Source organism: Centroberyx gerrardi, chromosome 24, assembly GCF_048128805.1.
Source record: "Centroberyx gerrardi isolate f3 chromosome 24, fCenGer3.hap1.cur.20231027, whole genome shotgun sequence".
Classification (NCBI taxonomy): domain Eukaryota; kingdom Metazoa; phylum Chordata; class Actinopteri; order Beryciformes; family Berycidae; genus Centroberyx; species Centroberyx gerrardi.
Window position 1 is genome coordinate 18,435,263 of NC_136020.1, and position 24,540 is coordinate 18,459,802.

General features: G+C 42.1%; 3 protein-coding genes across 3 annotated transcripts in view; all 3 read left to right on the top strand.

Annotated features, from left to right (window-relative positions):
• The window catches only part of LOC139913080 (pleckstrin homology domain-containing family A member 5-like), a 166,718-nt gene extending 161,603 nt beyond the window's left edge, over positions 1 to 5,115 (top strand). Inside the window, exons 26-29 of the mRNA XM_078281997.1 lie at positions 195 to 314; positions 1,369 to 1,514; positions 1,786 to 1,973; positions 3,849 to 5,115. Coding sequence (XP_078138123.1) covers positions 195 to 314; positions 1,369 to 1,514; positions 1,786 to 1,973; positions 3,849 to 3,883 — 489 coding nt within the window. The 3' untranslated portion in view covers positions 3,884 to 5,115. The remainder of the gene's footprint in view (positions 1 to 194; positions 315 to 1,368; positions 1,515 to 1,785; positions 1,974 to 3,848) is intronic.
• A 2,052-nt stretch (positions 5,116 to 7,167) lies between these two features.
• aebp2 (AE binding protein 2) lies at positions 7,168 to 18,553 on the top strand. Its single transcript, XM_071901014.2, has 8 exons — positions 7,168 to 7,778; positions 13,647 to 13,872; positions 14,531 to 14,638; positions 14,935 to 15,121; positions 15,339 to 15,463; positions 16,647 to 16,714; positions 17,712 to 17,825; positions 18,014 to 18,553. The coding sequence occupies exons 1-8, from the start codon at positions 7,258 to 7,260 to the stop codon at positions 18,024 to 18,026; spliced, it is 1,362 nt and encodes a 453-aa protein (XP_071757115.1). The 5' UTR covers positions 7,168 to 7,257; the 3' UTR covers positions 18,027 to 18,553.
• A 1,008-nt stretch (positions 18,554 to 19,561) lies between these two features.
• Positions 19,562 to 23,383, top strand: ndufa5 (NADH:ubiquinone oxidoreductase subunit A5). The gene is made up of 5 exons (XM_071901015.2): positions 19,562 to 19,618; positions 20,743 to 20,787; positions 21,846 to 21,962; positions 22,115 to 22,180; positions 23,162 to 23,383. Exons 1-5 carry the CDS (start codon positions 19,598 to 19,600, stop codon positions 23,261 to 23,263), a joined length of 351 nt encoding a protein of 116 aa, XP_071757116.1. The 5' UTR covers positions 19,562 to 19,597; the 3' UTR covers positions 23,264 to 23,383.
• Positions 23,384 to 24,540: the final 1,157 nt, after the last annotated feature.

Below are 24,540 nucleotides of genomic sequence, written 5' to 3' on the forward strand. Positions count from 1 at the left end.
TCATTTTGTGCTAAAACCTTACTTATTTCCCCTTTAATTAGTCAGTCAGTTAGCTTATTAATGTATCATCCCTAAAAAACATGGTACATTATGCCGCCATTGAATGAAGAGTGTTAAAGTAGTTTACAGTTGCTTTGTTTTCTTTTTGGTGAGCGTGCAAACAACTCATGAATATGTTACAATTTCAAATCCAGGAGGTGGAGAGAGCTGAGGAGGTGAAAGACGACAAGCCTGAAGGAGGGGAGCCGGGCCGGGACAGGACCCTGCCGAGCGAGCTGGAGGAGCAGGCTGACATGAACAGCATAGACACTGAAGTATGACAGAAGCTTAGTCGCTGCCAAGGGACTTTTCCCCCTCCCCACTTCGGAGGCCCGACTCTCATTTTCAAGGATACTGTTAAATTGAAAGATTTGCACATAGTATCATCACTGCGGTAACTCAGAATTTATATATTTGCATCTATTAGCGTCGTTATGGTAGCCTGAGTGCAAGTGCAGCTCAAGCGAGGTGAAGGATGAGTTTGACTCGGAGACTTGATGAATGTTGGGTTGTTATTTTATTGCCTGACAATAATTTATCGTCACTCCGGCACTGCTGCTTAAGTTTAGTTTTATTTGCATAGTGATAAAACTTGGAAATTAAATTATTTTATTTGCACAGTGATAAAACATGGAAATGAAGCGCTTTTATTTGCATTGATAAAACATGAAAATGACATGGAAGTGCTAAAAACTGTGATGATAAAAAAAACGAATTTTTGCAGGTGAGTTAATGAAAATACCCAACAGGCTTATGAACTACTGTCACTTCAAACAAACTAAAGACCTATCAGTCATTTCTTTTTAAACGTCCGACTGAAATACATGGTATCTGTCCATGTGGTTGTGTATCTGTCAGCTAAAAGCAGCTAGTTTGCTGTAGTTTATGCTGGAACATGCAGCAGCAACATATCCAGCAGAATCCAAGGAGTCATGAAGCTGGAAAGAGACGCCCTCACTGCGCCCGGCTTCCACTGATAAAGGCACCGTCTGTAATCCCAGCCCTGTCTGCCACACAAAGCTAATCGGCGATTGTGGCTTTAATGTCTTCTAATCTAATCTGGGACAATAACAGAGGATTTGTGAAAATGTGAAGGAACCCAGTCCGGCTTTAAGGGGCTTATCTCCTGGGTTCACCCCAGGATCGGTAGCTGTGGCTGGGCTACACTCCAGTGGGACAGCACCTCTAAGCTCCATGGAGCTGGAGAGCCGAGCCACGGACTGTACACACATCATCCTCATTCCTCAGTGCTAAACAAAAACCATAGCATGAATGTGTATTTATGTGTGTGTGTGTGTGTGTGTGTGTGTGTGTGTGTGTGTGTTGCAGCTGTGTGAAAGCCAGAGGGTGGTGATTTTGGACCTGTGCACGGAGCCCCAGCGCGTGGAGATTGTGAACCTACAATCCTTCGACGAGGATGAAAGCAGAGACCAAGATCTAACCAGCTCACCTACAAACACGACCACTGAAAACAGGTGTGTGTGCATGCAAGCATTTGTGTGTGTGTGTGTGCATGCACATGTGTAAGGATCCCTTCATTTGTCTGTTAGCTTAAATCAGTAGCATTCCTTTTGCATTACAAGCGGCACCCCTCTCTTTATTTTTCATATCATTAGTAGCCTGATTTCACTCATGTCACTGATGCCCTGTGTGGCCATTTTGCCTTCCTTGAAAAGCATTTCCTTCACAACCCGTTGAAAAACACTGCATCAAAGTCAGAGCGCGTCTACTTGCTCTTTATTGTAGCTTCCAAGCCGCTGAGCCTGAGACTCCGAGCCCAGAGCCGAAGGAGGAGGAGCCGGGCCTGACGCACACAGACCGGCAGGATATGCAACAAACCACCAGAGAGGAGCGGCTGGAGAAGAGCCTCGATTCCTACAACCAGCTAGCTGCAGATGACAAGAAACACAACAACAACAACAACATGTTAGCTGGTAAGTGAATGGCGGCGTGCACTTCTCTCTTCCCTTCCTCCATTACTAATGTAGACAAGCGTCAAGTGTAGCATCTGTGTTTCTCAAAATGAAGACCACGTTTCACATAAACCCCGTTGCTTCCACGTCGCCAAATGCGCGCGTGCATTTGTTTTGAAGAGCAAGAAGAAGGAATTAAGATCCAATAACCACCATTGATGACAGTGAATATGTATTCCAGTGAGGTAAGATGACGTGAAGCTGAAATTATGCAAAAAAAACGTTTCCTTTTTGTGCCGTAAAGCAATACACCAGATTTAACGATGTAAAATGCAGTGAAGAGGCTGCAGATCTTCTCGTGATGGTCTCTTTTGTTTATGGTAATTATGCTAATGTCTCAAAATGAATGTGATTTATTAATGTTAAAATGGTACATGGAGCACCTTTAAACAAGACGCTTAACCTTTAACTGCTTCCTAATTGTGGAGCTTCTCAGTGTCCAACAGTATGAATTATACCGAGCAGCTCCCAGGTGTGTGTGTGCGTGTGTGTGTGTGTGTGCATGTGGAGTTAAGATGCCTTTCATCTATACCATCTGTTACACATTGTTTTTCCTCCTCTCACATTGTCAAAATGAGAAAAGCTCCTTCACTGAAGTGTCAGAATGTTAATAAAAGGTAAATCCCAGTTCCTCGTCTGCAGGGGGATTTGCCTCCTCTCTCTCATCCGTCCCGCTCCCCCACACAGCGGTTGTGCCTGAGGCTTGATTTAGGAACACCGGGAAGGCTTGTGAAGTTTACTTAAGACAAATCAGACTGTCGCGAGAAACTTTTTGTGCATTTTTTTGTAGCTTTTCTTCCTTTTCTTCCTTGTTTTGGCTGTAAGAATTAATATCAGACAAGCATGATTCTTAATTAGAATATGATTGATGGTTAAGACACTGGAAACCCTGTACATCTAGTAGAGAGACAATAATGAGCAATGTTTTTGAGTTTGAATATCCCAGACATTCCAGTACTTTATGGTGTTCATTTTATGTTAACATGGAAAATCCTCTCTTCATTTTCTCTTAAATCCAAGTTAAGGGTCATGGCTCCTCACATAACCACCTGAAAACAGCAGTAAATGGCCGTCGCCCTTCATTGTTGAAGAGAGTTTTAGCTCTGACTGTGCAGACTGAAGCTGCTTGTTAAAGCATCAAGTCTTGGCAGAGATACAGAGCGCTCAACATCTGTGATTGTTTCCAACTCTTGTTTGGAACAACTTGATGGAGCGAGTCCACATGTGACTTGCAAGCCAAGCTGGCAGCGCACTCTAGTGGTGAATAAAAGTACACACATTTGTAAATGTTAAGCAGCAAAACCAGAACTTCGCTGTTCCAGAAAAGTGCAGGGAAGGGCCAAACCTAATGGGACATGAAATGGGACAAATGTGGCACAGTGAAGCCAAGGGCAAAATTCCATGTGTGGACAATAAAGTTTGTACTCTAGTCTATTCTGGGCCACAAGATGCCAGTCACTAGTTGGTTCAAGGGACAGAGACTTGATTCCAAATCCTAAGGGTGTGTTTGCAGGGTCAAGAAATCAATTTATGTAAGTAAATATAAGTGATAGGAATGATGTGTTTGGGTGTAACAGCAAGTTGGAGAAGGTTTGCACTTTCCAACTGCCTTCCAGTGTTGACAAGGAATGGTTGAGTAAAGGGCAAAGCAGAGAGAACAGGCAACAACAATAACACTCATTCCCATCCCTCCTCTCCTCTCCTCTCCTCTCCTCTCCTCTCCTCTCCCCTCCTCTCCTCTCCTCTCCTCTCCTCTCCTCTCCTCTCCCCTCCTCTCCTCTCCCCTCCTCTCCTCTCCCCTCCTCTCCTCTCCCCTCCCCTCTCTCCCGCCTGCAGCGCAGACGTTCACCTTGGTGAGCAGCGACACGTGAGCGCCGCCGGCCCCGACGTCCCAAGACGGCGTCCCATAGAGCCCAAATGTAGCCAGCCTGCACCGAGCATGCTCCACGGCTTCCTGCGTTTACAAAACTACTCAAAAACTACTGTCCCGTGCCCACAGGGAGGAGACCGAGACGACGGGCTGACAAACACACAGACCGCCAGCCATCGCACCCAGACGGAAAGAGAGGCAGATGTACTGTATCTTTAGCACCTATTAGATCTGTCCCTTCCTACATCCTCTAGCTAAACACGAGTTGTGTTGCCACCCCTACCACAGAAAACACATGCACACGCACCAGACATCAATATAAAGAACTATTGATAACTTATTCTGAGTATTAAAGTCATCTTATCTTTATAATTAGAGTATTCTACTGATGTGTAGGGGGAAATATTAGCTGTTTTTGAGTTGCGAACCCTGCTGGAGGCGACTGTACAGCTGTATATAGGAGCACTTGAGAAGTCTCACCGCAGATGGGCTAAGCACCAAATCTCTACACACATGCAGTGCTTTACTTTTACCCCAAAGTGACCGCCAACGCTCTTCGATTTTACCTGTACTGACTTTTATTCCTTTTATTTTTGAGACTTGACCGGAGGCTCCCTTATCCCTATACTTTCACGTCTTTTTTGCACCGCAACATCACAGATTGTTCATCGTCGGATATACATATATAAATATATAAACAGTTATATATGAACATAGAGCAGATTTCTACTTCAACAAGGTGCCACTTCATGCTGCTGTTTTTTGGACAGAGTTGAGTATTTTACTGAAGTTGTGATTATTTATATTGTGAGGATGGTCTGAATCTCCTGAAGCCTGGTTGACGATACAATACAGTATATGAATGTTTTGGATTTTGAGTCTGCTTTTTCAGTTGTGTCTTTGTTTTTTTCTTCCTATGGTTTACAATACATAGAAGATATACAGTAGAGAGATGAAATGTTCTACAGATTAGGAGTTTTGCGTTGGCATCTGTCCTAGATGGAGAAGAATCAGAGAATAGCACATGTACAAAGCAATAAGTAGGACTTTGGAACTCCAGGACTTAAATGAAAATAAAAAACAAATTATGTATAAAATGTAAAAAAAAATATATTGTGTAATTTATGTACACGATTAAAAGAAGCAGAGTGGATATTATAACTATAAGAGGTTATTAATATTATTATTAGAGTCAATATGCAAAAAGTTCATATCCCATCTGTTTTATATCATGTGAAATAAATGTTGATGTTCTTAAAACCTGGTCTGATTATGGTTGAATTTTTCTTGTCCTGACATCAGCTGGATTTTGTTTCTTTCATTTCACATTTTGTCCATTTCGCTGACGCGCTTATCAACAGCAGCTTGCACCGAGTGAGCAGGTAAGGTTTAGTCTCCAGTACAGGATACAAGACTGTTGGTTGATCACACTGTAGCAGGGATCAAACCTGTGACCTTTCATATTCGGGACAGTCGCTCTCACCACTAGTTCTTTCCTCTTTTCTAGAAGATTTTACTGAGTAAGCCAGTAGAATAAACATGAATTGGGTATTAGCCAGTTGTTGTTTTTTTCTCCAAAATAGTATTTTATTTTATTTTCATTATCCAGAAAGAAAGAATTCCAAGGCACACCCCCTTATGTACAAAAATTTAAAAGCCTTTATTAATGTGGCTGATGCACAGATAATATTTTGTTTATTTTTGAAAAGTAAACAGGAAAACCCTAACCCCAAAAAATGATGTATTTGATTATATTGACTAAACAACAAAGGCTACAGAACTGAGCCAAGCCACTGGGTGAAACCACAACATCTGCCATCCTGCAGCCTGCACCTTCCTCTGATCATATTACATTTATCAAAATATGCAAAAGCCTCTTTCTGTAAATAAACAAACAAAAAGCAATCAGGAATACAAACAAATAACTTCTCATCCAGCACCTTGAAGGAACTGTATGAAACCAATAAAATTGGCAGAAGTTTCTCTGTGTATGCAGAGGGCCTTGATATTTAAATCATGCTTTACCACACTGCTTGTGAATAGTGGGTGGCAGATACACAAGTTTATTATTATTGCTGCTGTTGTTATACCATTGTGTTAATTAACACACCCAATGGACCAAGTCTAATTGAAGCACAATGTATGCTGGGAAATAACTATGCATATTTGCAAAACTTGGCCTACTTTTTATGCCAAACACTGTCACTCAAAGTAGGCTTCTGTGATGTTTTACTTCCTCCTAGTCTACATCAAAATAGACGTGTTGGTGTATATTAATATGTGTCCGATTAAGATAAAACTGGAAAACTAATAGAATGATTAAGAGGGGTATTTTTCTCTGTTTGAAACACAGAAACAGTAACAGGCCCACATTTCAATGCAACAAGTCGGCCACTAGACCATATGGTCCCCACGGTTCAGAGGATCACAGGCTGAATCGAGCTGTAGGAGAAGATGGAGAGGCTTCCGCACGTGAATGAGTCTAAAACACATTAAAAGCAGTGGCGGTGCCTTCAAGCAACAAGCATTGTAGTACAGGTAAAAACGTGCCTTTTCAGCACTTTTTGAGTTGGATCATTTTTCTGTTTGTCGGAACACGTGGAGCTGAGAGGCCACAATGCCAAAGATCGTTTATATTTAAGAAGATGAATCACTCCATAGTTAAAAAAAAAAACAACTGCCCGGCCTTCCGGTCTGCTAAAATGGGTATTATCCCTCACGCATGCGCTCTCCTCCTGCAATTTTGTCTCAGGCATACAGCATGAGCATGTCCATGCAGAACGCATCAAACCTATTGGATACAGAGCTGAAAAGTTGTTTTGCTCAAAAACTGCTATCACAAAAACGCAGAAATACTTTCGGCTTGTGTATAATTTGGTCAGACTTTTAAATGGTTTTAATGGAAGATACATATGTGCCCCAGAAAGTCATATCTCACGCAAGTCATCATCCAATGCAGGTTAACATATGCTTTGGTGTACTTTTGTTTTGGAATCATTTTTTGGCTGTTAGATATTACGCCAAATTATGGGATACAACATTTTTAAATAACATACACTGATAAAGACCACGTGTATGCCATCTCTGTTGGAGGCAAAATAGCAGGACGAGGGTGCATGCATAATGGTTTATGCCAATTTCTGCAGACCAGAAAGTGGGGCCGTTATCAAGTATTGAGTGAGACTTCGTTCGAAATAGACAAGCTTTGGCCACAATGCGGAGCTCCAACGTCACGTTTCTCCTCCCGTCGGGTCCCTGAGCAAACCCCCTGCTGTGTTACGCTTGAAGCGGAGAGAGTGAGTGGAGGAAGAAGGACAGCTTAAGGGCAACTTTTCGAGTGGAACAACACAAAAAAGCTTTCCGTGTGGTCCAAAAATGGCTGAAGTGACGACCGAAGGACCCGAACAAGATTCTCAACCGACGACGGATCAAAACGGCACCGGCGAAACGGGAGAAACCGGCAAGGAGGAACAGGCCCTGCCGGACCCCAAACAGGAACCGGGCGACAACGAGAACGGAGTAGTAGGAATGGACGTGAACGGCGGACACGGTGCGACGGAGGAGCAGGAAGACAACTCGTCTCCCGTTCCCGACGCCGTCAAAGAAACTGTTTCACCGACCGAAAACAGAAGCAACGACGAAGGGGAAACGGGCGGTAAACTCTCTGAACCGGGGAAAAGTCCCGTACGGGGGAGTTTGGCGAGTAGCACCGAGTCCGTACCAGAGAGCTCCCGGGTGCTGAAACAAGAACAAAGAGAGGAGGAGAGCGTGTCCTCACCGCCTACCGACCGCACAAAGACCGCGGAGAAAACCGAGCATGGCACCAAAAGACGGGCCAGTGTGGAGATATCCTCCTCGGATGGAGAACCACTCAGCCGTATGGATTCAGAAGACAGGTCTGTTGAGTAGTAAGCAACGACAGGCCGTGCTTTACAGTGATTTTTGTTTTTTTATAACAACCAAGAGGCGTTGTTAGGCACGACACGAAGCGGAGTTCAATATACATTTTGTTATTAATCGAAAATTGTTAATCAAGAACAAATTAAATGTTATTCTTCCGCCAGGCAATATAGTTCTTTAACAGTGGCTACACTAGGTGGTTGCTAAGCGACACATAAGTACTGGCATGAGTGGTGATTTTCGGTTAGCGCATTAATATTTAAATGAACTGTGATGCGGTCACAGGTGTACGATTATCGGGTATTTTACAACGGCTAAGAACGTACCTCAGCCAATCAGAACCGAGGAACAGAACTATCACTTTTATAACGTGGATTTGGTAACCAATTAAACATCGAGCAATGACGGCAATGCAAAGCCACGCTAGATAACATGCTGTAAATTGTCCTGGGAGTACTTTCTATAAGGGGTTCCTACACTTTTTAAGGCCAGGAACCCCCAAAAGAACTGCATTAGACCACCAACCGTGGTCAAGTTTTTTTTAAACCCCCAAGGAACCCCATCTGAGCTAAGATTTGTATTGTTCGTGATGATTTAGTCCATAATTGCATACCTGTCTGTACAGTAGGAGGGGATAGGGCAGGGGAAATTATGATTAAAACAGTCATCATTACCCATTCTTTAATTGTGCTAACTTAAAGTAAATTAAATAACTCTGAAATTAAACAATTCCCCATTTTGCTGAGGACTCCCTGGAACCCTGTCAAGAACCCCCAGTGGTCCCCAGACCCCATTTTAGGAACCATCACCTCACATGTGTGACCACTGTCGTTAAAACGTACCCTGGATACAATACAGACACCGGCAACAATATGAAATTGGGAACAGGGAAAGGTCTGAGCGCATGGTAAACTACAGAGCAGAGTTGGAGGTGGTAGGGATTCGGTGCCTTGCTCAAGGACACTTCAACAAGGCAGATGATTGCCAACATGGAGGTTTGAACCCAGGTCCTCAACGCCACCCTCCTGCCCTTTGCACACTGATGGTGTAAAGTCAGCAACAGCTAGAACTACAGAGCATTTTTAACTCTTATGTCACTATCACTTTGTAACTGTAAAGATTGGGGAGAGAGATTTATTGCCATGACACTCACACACACAGGACACAAGCAAATGTCCATGAGCACGGCTGGATAAGAGTAGCCCAGTCTCTAAAAGCCTCCTAAAGTCTACTTAGTAGGCCTAGACCTAGATTCATAATTTGTTGTCTGGTATAGAGGGATTACATTTCATGAGTTATGATGGCTTAGTGTGAGAAAATTGTTGGTTTTATGGGCAGAGAGCTTTTCAGGTCATGAATAGGTCTGTCAGCGACCTGCGTTCACACTGCGAGCAGCTAGGTTGATGGGTTGCTCTTTGTTATTGGCCTTTGATAATGTTACATCAATTTGACGAGTTAACGTAGCTAGCTACCAAGCAACAATCAACCCCAACATGACAGATGCAATCGTTCTCTAAGCATCGTTTTTGAGACATTTAAATTCCAGTGGTCTTACAAATAAAAGCTGTAGAGAACTGGGGAGTTTCGAATGGCTGTAATCAACTTCTCATCCTTCTCATCTCAACTGCCAGGCGGAACTACTGTTCATGAAACGAAACAACATCGGTAGGGAAACAAGAAATCACGCAAATCGGATTGGCTGTCGACAGCCGATGATGAGGAGAAATTCAGCCGTAGCCAACTTTTCAGCCAAGTTTCCTCGGTGGCTCAGCTCCACAGAAAATTAAAAGATTTCCATTGGCTTGTTGATTGTGTCGCTTGCTGTGTGAACGTGGGATAATCGACATAATTAATATAGAAAATTTGTTTTGAGTTAGATTTCCCAATTTCTAATGTTGATACAGAGTAAATGTCTCTGTCTTAGGTTTTTATACTAAGAAGTTTTGGTTGGGTGTCGAAGGCTCAGCATCTCTTACAATCTCACACACATTTTTGGTTTAGTGCAGCTCTGCCACTTATTATGCTCATTATGAAATCCATATAATTAGTCTATTTTGACCTATTTAGAAACTGACCTCCCCTGCCCGTGAGTGAGTTGAAACTACCCTGGACATCTGAATCGTACACAGTAGATTGGTATTCAAACCTTAACCTTTGCCAGACTTCACCATGCTCAGCACATCAACATCAATCATGCCAAGAAGGTTGGAAATGACTAGCTGAACTAACAGGCTGTCTGTTGTGAAACTTGTACCTTACACCTACGCTGCTTGCACATTTGTGATCAGTGACAGTACGGTGTTTCCGCTGATGAGAAGGAGGCAGTGGTAGCGGGGTCCACTGCTTGTTATTCCCAGTATCCGTTTGATGAAAAACGGCTTTTATTTCAATTTGCATAGCCAAGGCAGGAAATGTAACTTTTCAGTCAGACCTGAAGTTCACCAGCCAAATAGATTTTAAGAATGGGATGAAACCTCTTAAGTCTTGGTTGGTCATCTCTTCGGTCAAGTGACTGTAAAGTAGACAGACTATCCAGCCACAACAAAATTTTATGCAAAATTGTCTGCTGGCAATTTCCCACCAGGTATACAGCTTTGATTATGGATTAATTGTTTTATTGTCGGTTTGGAGCAAACATTACGATCAGGCTATGACTTTGTACTGTCTAATTGTGAAACATCGGGGGCAGTTGCACAGTTGCTGTTGAGTGAATTTGCAGAGATGGGTCTAGAGGGAAATTTAAAAAGTAGGTTTGAAGAGGATCATCTTCCCCCCCCCAACAGTCTTTGGAAATTCCGCAGCTTAACCCAAGCTTGAAAGTTGAACCTTGAATCAAATAGCCTAGGTTTCAAATGAGTTGTTGAGTCACTGTGCTGCCACGGCCTTCTCTAGACCTACAGGTTGCTGCTCCACCCAGATGCCGCCTGCTACCAAGTCGAGTACAACGATTTTTTTTTGAAGAATACAATAAAGCAAGATTGCCCTATGACTAAGAAGCATACACAGGCCTAAATATGAACTTGTTCGCAAAATAAACCGAAGCATCGAAGCAGGCAACCTCGATGACAAACCTCTTAGTCACCTCCCGCCCTGTGGGACCTGCGTGTGTTGCCCGCACAATTGTGTCATTTTAATTCTGCATTTTCTTTAGCAGTGATGACAGTCTTCTTGCTGTGGTGGCCACCTCCGCTTGAAGAATATAGGGGAAACACAAGAGAGCATACTTGCAGTCCCATGTGGCCGGGGAACAGCATGTACTGTGAGAGGAGTCGGGAATGCCTGGCCATAAACTGACACTGAAAACCGCCCTCACACAGTTTACATGCTGGGTACAACCACATCTATGGCATGTCAACAGTTTAGTATATGACTGATTGATTTATTGATTGATTTTGCTTTGTTTGGTTTCTCTTGTTTCAGCCTCACGCACTCAAGCTGCCCAGCCCACATAAGCTCACAAGGCACATCCACATCACGTTGCAGTGTGTGTATAACAAACACAATCCTAAACAAACTCAGATATCATAGAACATATATTGCTTTTCTTCCCCCAGGCTTTACAGATAAAGATTGCCACATAGAATCCACCTTCACTGAAGCCTATCTCAAGTCTTTCATAATCATCCAGCCGAGAGAAGTTGGCAGAAATGGAAGTCATCTTGCTGTAAAGCACACTTCTCTGCCTCATGGGGACAATAAAATGAGATAGATTCACTAGACATTCAGTATGCTATTCACACATAACATGACACTATACTAAATGAGAGGGAGTAGAGGAAGGGGTGGTTATTGCTACTTGTTCTCGTTCTCATCAAATTGAGTTTTTCGTCCTCTGTTCCTGGTGGATTCCAAAATTCACTGGCCACTTTTGCAATTTTATCAGCCGAATATCATTTTAGTCTAGGATAGGATCTCTGAACAATGGGGTTGTTAACTGTGAAAGTGGCTAGTAGAGGAGATAAATTTACCAGCCACAATCAAAATAGAAAATATAATCCCCTCCCTGCTTTTAATGCCCCTCTTGGCTGGTTTTCCACTTTTGATAATCCTGCTGTTGAGGCAGCTGTAGGACTTCAATGTAACTTTTGTTCCCACCTCTGGCACAGAGCGGTGTAGCAGCTGGAGGCTTGTGGAGAGTGTGTGTGTGTGATGTACAGCAGTTGTGTTTGCGTGTGTGTGTGTGTGTGTGAGACATCAGTCCTCATGTAGGGGTGTATATAAGGATCTGTAACCATGCCCCCACAGAGAGCCAGTATGGAGAGTGATCTGGCCAGATGGTCGTCTAGCTCTGCCCACACAGACTGGGTGCTAGCTGTGAAAGCTGCTAGGCTATTCTGCTGCCCACCATATACAGTCTTGGCCAGTCAGGAGCCATAATGGACTTGAAGCTCCTGAGTCACAGTTTTTAACATCTCTATCAAGGTATTCATTGAAAAAGAGATTTTAATACATAGTCTATTTCAGTGACAGCAGCTCTTAAAGTCAGAAACATGTTATTTAGACTCTACTGTAACTCCTACGCATCGCATCCATGCCAGTTGAAAGTAGCATCTGCAAAGTATGAAAACCAAATACTGTGGAGTTATAGGAATTTTAAAAATGTTTTTGTCCTCTCTTGGAAATTTCAAGAATCAGGTTTTCTGTAGTAGAAGTGCGGAGAACGGTCTGGCTAAGTGAAACTAGTATTGTCTCAATTAATCTTCAGCCTCAGCTCTTGCTGTCTGTTTACTTACCTAAATCGCCACTGCTCTGACAATATTGACTTGTTATCTACACCCAAACAACCCATAGTTATTAACTGTGTGTATTCTGCATGTGTGTGTGCTGATTCTAAATCAGTGATTCGGTAGACTGCTCCTTGTTTCTCGTGTTTTCCCCTATATTCATTCAGGTGTGGTGAGTAATCATAGCAAGAGCATAGCCACCACTGATGGGGAAAAAACAATGGCACAGTCGCCATCTGTGTTGTTTCGAAGCTTAAAAATCCTTCTGTAACTCGCCTGCTTCTCTCTCTCTACATCTCCTCCTTTGTGATTGGTATAGATTTAATAAGGGAAATCCGTAAGGGTTCATGGCTTTTACAGGGATCAGTGTACTTCATGAAAAGTGTAGGCTAATATTTTGTACATTCAGTGTAAATTGTGGTTCAAACTAAGCCCAATCACTCCTACAAATACAAGTGAGTATAGTCCAAATGTTTAGAAATGGCACTTTTTTGGCACTTTTTGATGCAGTAGGCTAACTGGGGAGACCGTCCTTAAATTGGAAAAGTTGTGTTCAAGCCTCTGTGTCGGCAAGCTGAAGCTAGCTGAAGTGTCCTTGACACTGAATCCCTACCAGCTCCAGGGGTGCTGGTCTGTAGCTGACCTCTGACCTCCCTGTGGATGGGGCCAAGAAAAAAGTATTTACCTACGTGGATCAATAAAGTATCAATCACTATTATCCACGCTTTCCCATAAATATCCAATTATGAATACATACAAATTGTAGTACTGAAACCTGCATTAGAACCAAAATTGGGACCAGCAAAGAGATGGATTTCAACATTTGGAATCAAATTACCCCCAAATTACTTCTAACCACCGCTGCTATAAAAGACTCCAGGCCTAACAGTGGTACTGAGACAGAAAACGGCTTATCTGGCAATGAGCTGAAATAACTAAGTACGTATTTAGTATTTAACTTGTGTCTAAACTGCATCGGTTATGTATTATGCAGTCAAAGTCGATAAGTTTTCATGGTACACTGTTTAATTATTGACGGTTCCTTTATTTCCGTCTCGTGTCTGTATTTTTGTCCAATTATCTGCCCATCAATCTTATCTCTTCATTGTGTGTGTGTGTGTGTGTGTGTGTACACTCCAGTATCGGCAGCACCCTGATGGACGTGGAGAGCACGGCGTCCAGCGGCCGCTCCACCCCAGCCATGATGAACGGTCACGGCGGGGTGGTGGCGGGCGGCGGCTCGGCGGCGGGGGGGAAGTCTCTGGGCTACACCTGCTGCTGGGACCACTGCCAGCTGCTGTTCCCCAGCAGCCCCGACCTGGCCGAGCACATCCGGACCATGCATGTAGACGGCCAGAGAGGAGGGGTGCGTGTCTCTCTGTCTGTCTGGTTTTATGTTCTGTGCAGAGTGTTTACTCCTTTAGCTTGGTTTGTTTGGCAAGTGGGAACAATGCCATTCTAACTCTGGTAGCATTAAATATCAATGAAAATGTGAGTTTCGGTCTTCTTCCAAGAGAACTGTGGTGCGGTTCGTTAGGAGCGGGAATGTAATCCGAACCAAGTACAGGAAACAACCCCAAAACGCATGACTTTATGGGTATAAGGAGACTGATGTTGACATCTGATAGCCAGCAGTGACTCGTGCTTGAAAAGCTTATTTCTTTGTGTGTTCTTAACTGGTATGAACACAGAGAAGGTAAATTATGGCAAAGGGTGTAGACAAGCTGCTTAACCAGATCTGTAACCAGATTTGTTTTGATGACCAGTTTTGTTGTCAGCTTCATGCATCACAGCAACATAAATAAATCAAAACATTTACTTGGGAGGTTGTTGATTTACCTCAATGGGCTGCACAAATATCATGATAGGGTTACACTGGACAGATAAAAGAAAGATGTAACTTTTCGTGTTCCATCATTTGATTTCCACCCCTGCTAGAGTTTCAAGGGAATGTGACATGTAATGTTTGCTAACTTGCTAATTTGTGTATGTTTGTGTACATATGTGTGTCTCTGTGTCTGCAGGTGTTTGTGTGTCTCTGGAAGGGCTGTAAGGTGTATAACACACCCTCCACCAGTCAGAGCTGGCTGCAGAGACACATGCTGACCCACAGTGGAGACAAACCATTCAAGGTGAGAACTTCAGTCTCCATTAGGATCCCTCAGAGTGATTGATTAGTATAGTTGTGTTTATTTGCACAGTGCTAAAATAATAATAATAGAAGCAATAAAAGTCACGAAGTGATAAAATATGATGGGGAGGGGGGGGAAAGGATATGAGGCTTCTAATTTACCACCACATTGCAAATTGCTTGCCCCCGAGAAAGACTAAACGGCATGAAGTAAAAGTTTTATTATCCGCCTGTAGTCAGTCTCGGTTCATTTGTGCAAAACGCTGGGTGCTATAAGTCATCTCTGTCCTCCTGCAGTGTGTGGTGGGAGGCTGCAACGCCACGTTTGCCTCCCAGGGGGGGCTGGCGCGCCACGTGCCCACTCACTTCAGCTCACAGAGTTCGTCCAAACTGGCCAGCCAGGGCAAAGTGAAGGAGGAGTCTCCCTCCAAGGCCGGCCTCAACAAGAGGAGGAAACTCAAGAACAAACGCAAACGCTCCCTCCGTAAGTAGACCACACACACACACGTACCTTCAAAATGCACACACTTTAAGATCATTTCACAGACAATATTTCCAGCCTTATTTCTGATCAGCTCCTAAATTCGCGAAAATGCGATTGGCCTCCCCTTTGTACTCTGACCTTTGCCCTCTGGTTCATTCCCCCAACCCCTCCTGTCTCACTCCAGTCTGTGTAACTTTTATTATTTTTCATTTTCCAGCCCGACCCCATGACTTCTTCGACGCCCAGACCATGGACGCCATCCGCCATCGAGCCATCTGCCTCAACCTGGCAACACACATCGAGAGCCTGGGCAACGGACACAGCGTCGTCTTCCATAGCACGGTGGGCACACACACACACACACACACACACAAACAAAAACTAACACGTTATGGCCAGACACAAACATTTCAACCATGCTTCCTCTCTGTGATGTTTCCCTGTGATGGAAACATTTCATCAAACTTGCAATGAAAATTTGGATTTTAACACTGTAATCAATAATCAAGCTTGATCAGTTTAATCTCAATACATTTAAGCCATGGGATCCTTGCCTACAACTCTTCTTAGTTTGCAGCAACATAAATGCTTGATAGATGAATGATCTGTGGCGTTTAAAGGCTTTGCACTTTCACACCAGCAGAGGGAGCCGGCCACCTGCTTTGTAGTGTATTAACCAGGGATTTATATGTGGAACCTGTAAACACACAGAACATAACATGCATGTTATTCTGTGTAGGATCGCCCCAGAATGTTTCTCTTTGTATGGGAGAGAACATGATGGGGAAACTCAATTGCCTGTTCTGGCAGTTTAATGATGCCTGGCTCATCGAGTAACATAAGATAAGATAAGATATGGTAAGATAAGATAAGATAAGATAAGATATGGTAAGATAAGATAAGATAGCACTTTATTGATCCCCTTGAGGAAATTCAGGTGCCACAGCAGCAATTGGCAGACAATGCCAAGGAAGTCAAGCATAATTCAAGTACAGGAAGGTAATAGAAGAATTAGCTACTAAGATAAAAAAAGGGTAATGTACGTAATATACAACAATAGTGACAGTGCAAATAAATGCAAAAAAAAAATGCAAATAATAGTCCAGTGCAGTCCACTGCTAAATTCAGCGTACATATGATCCACCAAGCAGCACTCATTTCACTAAAATTCCAACTTGGTTTGACTTGTAATTTGGTTATTCCTTAGTCTCATTCCAATAACAACTTCCTCCAAAAGCTGGAAACCAGAGAATTAAGACTTTTGACTGGATTTGTTCATTTTCAGAAATCTTCATTGTAAAGTGGTAGAGCATAGCAGTGGCAATAAAATGTCATAAAATAGGAAATTTATGTTGTTTGAACAAATAGCCAAACAGCACCACCTGTCCAAGAATACACACACACACGCAGATACACACACACATCTTTAATCTCTCTTTAGTGATTAGTGTTGCTTCTCTCTACCTCAGGTCGTGCTAATGCTCTGCTTTTGGTTACATTCCTGTCTGTCTACTCGTCCTTTCAGGTAATAGCGAGGAGGAAAGAAGACTCTGGAAAAGTCAAGGTCCTCTTGCACTGGACGCCTGAGGACATGTGAGTCCTGCACTCCTTCCTCTCTCCTTCTGTCTCTCCTCTCATCTCTCTCTCTCTCTCCCTCCTGCCTCCTCTTTCTGTCCCCTCCCACTCTTGCGCTCCCTGCTTTTCTCCTCTTTGCTCCCCCCCCCCCCCTTTTTTTTTTTTTTCTTTGGCTCCATTTCCGTCGGCCTCCTTTTGCAGTATACTAACTAAATAGTCTAGTGGATATAAGGCTACGTTCACACCACAGGCCTTCATGCTCAATTCCAAATTATGGATCTATTCTGGGACATAACCCATATCTGAAACTGAAAACATACGCATGTGCAGGATAGCAGTGGCAAAAGACATCACATCTGTTTCTGTACCGACGCTTCTGCTTGTTTCAAATGCATTTCGGTTACAGTATGAGCCTTTGAATTTTGGCTAAATTGAGCTGTCTCCCCAAATACCAACCAAGTCGACTAGTTTGCTTTTTTTCTGTTGTTGTGCCTCGTCGTCGTTCTCCATGTTGACACTGACTCTGCCAAGCTGCTGTCGACACCAAAACGACTACAATATTGTCTCAGGAAAACGACGCAAGATGTATTTATTGTCATGTCAGCATTGACAAATTCTGATTTGAGAGTTCAAATACAAGTTGCATGTCGGTCGCATGTCTTGGGATCTGATTTTGTAGCACATATCCATGTGGTCGAGATCAGACTTTAAAAAATGTGACTCCATACAGCTTTGGGCTGTTTACTGTTCATCAGAAAACACAGGAAACATCAGTTCTGTGTCACATGTGAGGGTGTGAAAAACACTTTGACACTTTGAGCTGCAGTGTAAACGTAGGCTTAAATCCAATAAGTATAATTTTATTCCTCAAATCGAGGTTAATGATGGTGGTTAATAATCTGGATCACAATATCTAACATAATGTGGATCATCATTTTAGCCATCATTTAGTCTCTGTCTCTGTCTCTCTCTCTCTCTCTCTCTCTCTCTCTCTCTCTCTCTCTCTCTCTCTCAGATTACCAGATGCATGGGTGAATGAGAGTGACAGGTTGCAGCAGAAGACCAAGGTGGTGCATCTATCCAAGCTGCCCACAGACACAGCCGTGCTCCTCGACCCCAACATCTACAGGTGTGTGTGTGTGTGTGTGTGTGTAAAGGTAGTAGGATGGCCTATAGTGCTCAGAGTGACCATCCCATAACGGAAAGATCACAGGTTGATTTCCTGGTGCTGAAAGATTAGGGAAAGACATTGTTAGAGACTTTTATCAATTTTATTTACATTTACATACAATTACATCTACATTTCTCTTTCCGCAGGATGTTCTTCTAACGCTCTTCAGAGGAAATCCCCGTGTCACATCCTGCTATCCAATGACCAATGAGGAGACAGTCTCTCCTCCTCGATCTCTACGTTCCTTTTCTCCCCCTCCCCTCCCCTCCCCTCCCCTCCCCAGAACGATGCTGTGAGTTTAGTGAATCTCGTCTTCATGGCTCTCTGAAGTGTCTCCAGTGTTATCCACATTAGGTGCTGAGCTCATTGAGGATGTGTAGAGGGGGGAGACGATGTTGCTTCTCTGTTTTTAGGTAACGCAGCTAGACTGAAAGCTAACCAAGGCAAGGCAAGGTAAACTGACAGAACTGTAGAGAGCTAGACACATTTGTAGAGAAATACCTGTCTTTGTAAATACTTATGAAGATTTGTAATATATTTTTATACTTTGAAATTTTACTGTACTGTAGATAGATTGTTCTTTTTCTGCCAAACGTTTTTTTTTTAAATAGATGTTTTAAAAACTGATAATATTGGTCCATGTGCATATAGTTGACAATGCTCTGGTTTGATGTCATTAAACTTTTCCCAGCTTCCACTTTGTGTCGAATCTTTCAGCGTCAGATAGGAGCAGCAAACTGAGCCATTTCTCGATTTTTCTGTCAAAATGACTTTTCATGTATTCAGCTGGGCGATATGGTTGAAATCAATATCACATTTTTCACTATTTTTCTCACAACATGGCTCACGTACGCAAAATCACATTAAATAATCAAATGAATGTTCATCCCATTAAACCAAATGGTACGGTGTGATGTAAAACAAAACTGACATTTTCAAATAATATTCCTCATTTTGTCAGAGTTTTGAAATAAAATTTACTTCATCAATTTCAATATCACAATATCCCAAAATCACCATATCATCTCGATATTCGATTATTTTAAATTATCGCCGAGCCCTAATTCAGAGTATCTGATGGGTCCTAATGCACTCCAGACAAGGAAGATGTTTATGATAACCAGATGGCTTAAAACGACTTGCCACATGGGTTAGCTTAGATTTACACACTAGTCAAGTCAAACTTTATTTATAGAGCACATTTCATAGTAGAGTAGAGAAATCTTTATTATCCCCGCTGGGGCAATTCATTTTGCAGCACACAGTTAAAGGAAAACATACAGAACTTTAAAATTCGCTAAAGGAACATAAAAGACATTAAGATTTGGTCCTGAAACACATCCAGCTTAAAGGACATACAGTTTCAGTACTACAAGTTCAAAACTCGGATAGCCTCTGGGACAAAACATCATCATACACAAGCAGCTCAATAGTGCAATAAGAAGAATAAAACTACAGCAATAAGAGGATGTAGCAGCTGTAACAATAATACAAAATACAATATACATACTAATACTAATACATACTATACTAATCAATGGCTTTAGAGAAAAGGAAGGTTTTTATATGATTTTTAAAAGGATAAGTAAAGCTTGTGTGGAGGACTCGTCTTTTTCTCTGAGCGGCGGACAGTAAACAGCAGAGGGCGCCATGCTGGCTATCATCCGTGGAAGGCGCTGACGTCATATTTAGTGGACGGAAATCGCAAACGGGAATCCTTGTAGGAAAGGATGGCTGGGCTGCTGAAAAAGGTACGAGTGGAGGTCATGTTGTTGTTTTAGCAGTAGAAATTGACACAACGCAATGCCAACAAAATTAATTTCATGTGTGCTATATTGTTATTGTGTGTTTTGGTATTCTTCTATCTCAGTTGTACAGGAATAGTCTGATGCAGGCCGTTTTAACCCGTCTGCTAATGTGTGTTAGCTAACATGGTGCTAGCTCTAGCAGGGAAACAGTTGTGTGTTTGCGAAATAAACAACAGCTGTAACTCAGATAAACTTGAATGTAATATTATCAGTTTGTCAACATAAATGACAAATATCACTTGCTTACACACATCTCTACAAATGTATGTGACAAACATTTATAGTTGTGAAAATTATCTCAATTGATAATACTCATAATACCTTTAATTTACTTAAAATGTTTTTGCTATCTGGTTATTATATAAGCCTGTATGCTTAAGTGAACTGAGGGAAGAAAAAGTGCAGAGAATAAGATGAGAAGTATGTGGATAGGTGGCTATTCATTTGGGTGCTGTACATAACTGACTACATACAATGTCTGATAAACGGCTTTATAATCTAAATTATGACAAACTCGAAGGCATTTTTACAGTCAAAATGGCAGTTGCCTTGAGGTCTTTAATTTTGAATTTTTCGCCCAATAACTTGACTCACTGTTCCGCTGCTTTATCTCAAATGAAACAGGTATTAGGCTACATGAACATTGTATGGAAGCTGACCTCAAGACTGAATTAATAACCATGAATGTGCTATGTAGCATTTTACGAAGTGCTTGATCAGGTGTTGCGCATGTGTTACAGACAGGAGTTGGGGTAAAGTCTTACCACATACATCAAATACTTAATATTGTCAGTGTCATTAATCTAGAGTGATGAGTATGGAGCCAGTTTCAGCAAAACACGGATAGACTACAGAGCAACTACTAAACTCCCAGGAAGAGAGAAAGAAGAAAAATGATAAGGATTGTAATTTTAGCCACAATTGTGCAGCACTTCTTGTATTTAGGTTGTCAAGAAAACTACATGATCTTAGGCAGGGAAACCCTTTAACTTGTTGAAGTCGGGATGTGACTAGAAGCTAAACACGAATGATCAGACTGAACTCTTCTCTCCTCTGCTTCCCTCCAGACGACCGGCCTGGTGGGCCTGGCCGTGTCCCACAATCCTCATGAGGTAAACATAATATGCATTTTTCTCACGTTACCAATTTTCTGTGCTATTTTGTGAATAGAATCAGGTCAGACAGAGTGTATGGTGGCCAGCAGGGACAAAGTTTGACAACACACAACGACCAAAGACTGTGTATAACTGAGGCATTCAAATGTTATTATCAAATGGTTATGGGCCAGTGTGTTCGGTGACCCTAATTTAATTATCCACCAACACACGTTTACTGGCACCTGGTGGGTGTTAATGTTGGACCCTGTTCGGGACTCGAACCTCGAGGAACGGGATCGCACGCAACAAAAAGAACATGTTCAAGTTTTATTCAATTTCATAGAAGACAAAACATTTTCATCAATGTCCATGAAAAAGAGATCCATTTCTGTCATGAGTAGAATGTCTGTAGGTAGTGGGTTAATGTGACATCAAATGTTAAATATGTACATTAAGGAAATCATTTAGATAATATACATATTCTTATAGATCCTCAATCAACACCAAAGAGCAATATATACAACCTAGCAGTTGATTAAGACTAGCACTGGGCAATAATTCAATATGATCATTTATAGTCTTTCAATAGAATCACATTGTGATGAAATAATCAAATCGAGTTGTGTGATACACATTTTGTTGTCTAAATTAATGATAAAAAGCAAATGCTAATTAAAATCTCTCGCAAAATGAGATTCGAAACAAATATGGGAATATTATCTGTCAATTTGTCAGAGTTTTATCATATTTTATATTACCATGCAGTTCAGAGACTAAGGTGGAGACTGTAAGCGTAATCTGTTCAGAAAGCAAACTCCCACACCCAAATCCTAATCCGTCCCGTCTCCTCCCCCCGCTTTGGCTGTTTCAAAATCCTCAGCGGAGCAGAGAAACGTGTCGTCACGCTTCAAACGCATTAGGGAGAAACTTGGCTGCAAGGAAAGTTAACGCATATTTGAACCGCAAAATCATATGCGGTGATTTGGCTCATCAAAATCCGGCCCCCCGTTCCCACTGTTGACACTCCAGGGGATTTTGTTCCACTAACACGGTCTGTGTGCGTCTCCCCGCAGCGCCTGAGGGCCCTGTACTCCAAGATCCTGACGTCGCTGCAGGTCATGCCGCAGGACGCCGCCTACAGGAAGTACACGGAGCAGCTGATCAGCGACCGCTTCACCCTGGTCAAAACGGTGCGTACCGGGCTGAGTTTAAAGTGGATGAGGTGGCTGTGTGTGTGAAGAAATACTCTCTGTATGGAGAAAGAGCGGGTCACACTGGGTAAATTCTGACTGTTTGAGATGCCGGTGTATTTGATGTAATGAATGTACGTTTCACTTCAAAGGAGCCTGATGTTGAGAAGCTGGAGAAGAAGATAAACTCTGGGCAGATTGAGGAAGTCATCTTCCAGGTAGGACATCAATCAGTCAGATGCCCGTCAGACAGTAATGATGTAATGAGCTCCCATCTTTTCTGGACTCTGAACGCCCCAATCTAATCTAGAAACCCATATCTCTTTCTCCTAAAAAGTGTTATATATCAATATGCAAACATAGATCAGAATGAAGGTCAATCCTCTGCCCACTCCATTCAGTTCCCTTTAGTTCTAATTTATCTTTCTTTTACCAGCTCACACTATGGCTCTGATCTTTGCACTCCTCACTATTGGCTGTTTGTCATGTGGGTGATTTAGGAAATCCTACTATAAAATGAGGAAAACTCTGTCTGTCTGTCTGCATCCATTTTGCTCCTCAATGGGTTGGCCAATCAATCTGAAACTGCACATGGGCATTGAGCATTGGCATAGGCAGGGACTGACGAAGCCGATTTTTCAATTTTCCCAAATTTACGCTGTTTATGCGCATTTTTGGCAAGTCTGCATGGAGTTGTGGCGCGCGCATCCCCGGGTATGGACTAGTTAGTATTATTCTACTGTTGCTCACACCCAGTGTGACTCACTAATGAGTCACACTAATGAGTCTAATGTGACAGTTTCATTATAGAATCACACGTTTGACATCTCTTTAAACTTGTGAACAAAATGGCTCCATTGGTTTGACAGGAAGAATACATGCAAGCATTGGAAGGAGAATGTCAGACGTTGCTGTGTTATTGCTAAGATCAAACCCTTCATGCTGGATTTAGGCTTCTTATTAGAGGATTCATACAGTATACTCTGTTCTCCAGTTATGTCCTGTCTGAGTTCATGTGTGTTTCCACCTGGCCTGTTAGTGATTCTATTCTATTCTAAAAAGACCATTCTTCACACCTGCTAATGACTTAAAAGGAAATTTAATATGAATTTTCAATGTGATGAAATCTGTGGCACACCAAAACGAAATCCCTCCTCCCCTCCCCTCTCCTCCCTTCCCCTCCCTGTGTGTCTCTGCAGGCGGAGTGTGAGCTGGCTCTGTCCAGGAAGATGGCCGAGTGGAAACCCTGGGAGCCGCTGATAGAGGAACCCCCTCCCAACCAGTGGAAATGGCCCATCTGAATACACCTCTTGATACCAATAATGTCATATAGTCTGTGTTGATGTGTGTGATCCATGCTCTGCTTCCAGTGAAGTAATGTACAAATAAAAGCCCCGGGGATATAATTTCCCTATTTATTTCTCAAGAGTCATTGACTGATTATTTATGAAAAAAAGAAAAGGGGAAAAAAAAAGAAGCCTAAAAAAGACATACTGTTACAGACTACTATAATCCACTATAATTGGTCTGTTAGTAAGAATCTATTTGGATCCTGTTGGAATCAGTTGTATATTTGAACCAATCCTGAAGGATCCAATAATTACAAACAAATGTGCAGTTAAATGAAAAAAAACTCAGACTCAGATGTATATTTCAGTCAAGCCCTGCAAGACAAGTTTGGTTCCAAAATCTGATTTAATTTGAAATGAATCCTGGAACCGAACCATTTTCCTGTTGGATTCCTAAAGGACTAATTGACTGGGTATGGATGAATGAACTAATGAATATGTTTTAATGGTTGTAAATGAATCGTTGATGATGAGTGAGTTAAATGATGAGTGTACAAAATTAAATTGAGTAAATGGGGCATTAACTGAGAATTATTATTTATATTTTGCAGTGTTATCCTTGGTAAAGTGGTTAATGCATCACAGGGAGAATGGAAGATAATATTAGAATCTTAATTGGGAAAAAATATATAATATAAATGAGCTTTCAGTTAATTATGCTTCAACGGTTTCATTCCAAAACACTGTATTCAATATGGAAAAACGTCACTAACTGTGAATTCATTCATATTTCAAAAACCCAGACGATTCTAACCTCAAGAGTATCTATTTTGTAAGAAAAGGTCTTAGGATGATTCATAACTCGAATAGTAACCCACAATGTGTTTTACTTTCATGCCAGTAGTGATTTTGCGAGAGTGCACGTCACTTTTGTTTTTCAAATGGTTGATGAACAGTTTCACATTTTACGCATAGTGCCGTTTTTAACCTGACATTTAGAAAACAGTCAAAGCAGACATACTTCTATTACATGCGCAAAGACGATGTGCTCTCATTTTGGTTTCTGCTTCCATGGTTGTAATTCCCTTGAAGTCATTTTGTCTGTTTGCTGATGAGTTTAAAAAAAAGCCCCCTAAACTTCTGGAACAGCTGGCTTTTTTTTTTTTTTTAACAGTAGACAGTATCTACATCTCTCAGAGAACAGGCTCATAAAAGAAATCTATCTCAGTGGCTCGTTGGGCTGCATGACCGCAGTGAGGTTCTGGCTTCAAGCTCAATTTCTAGGCGTG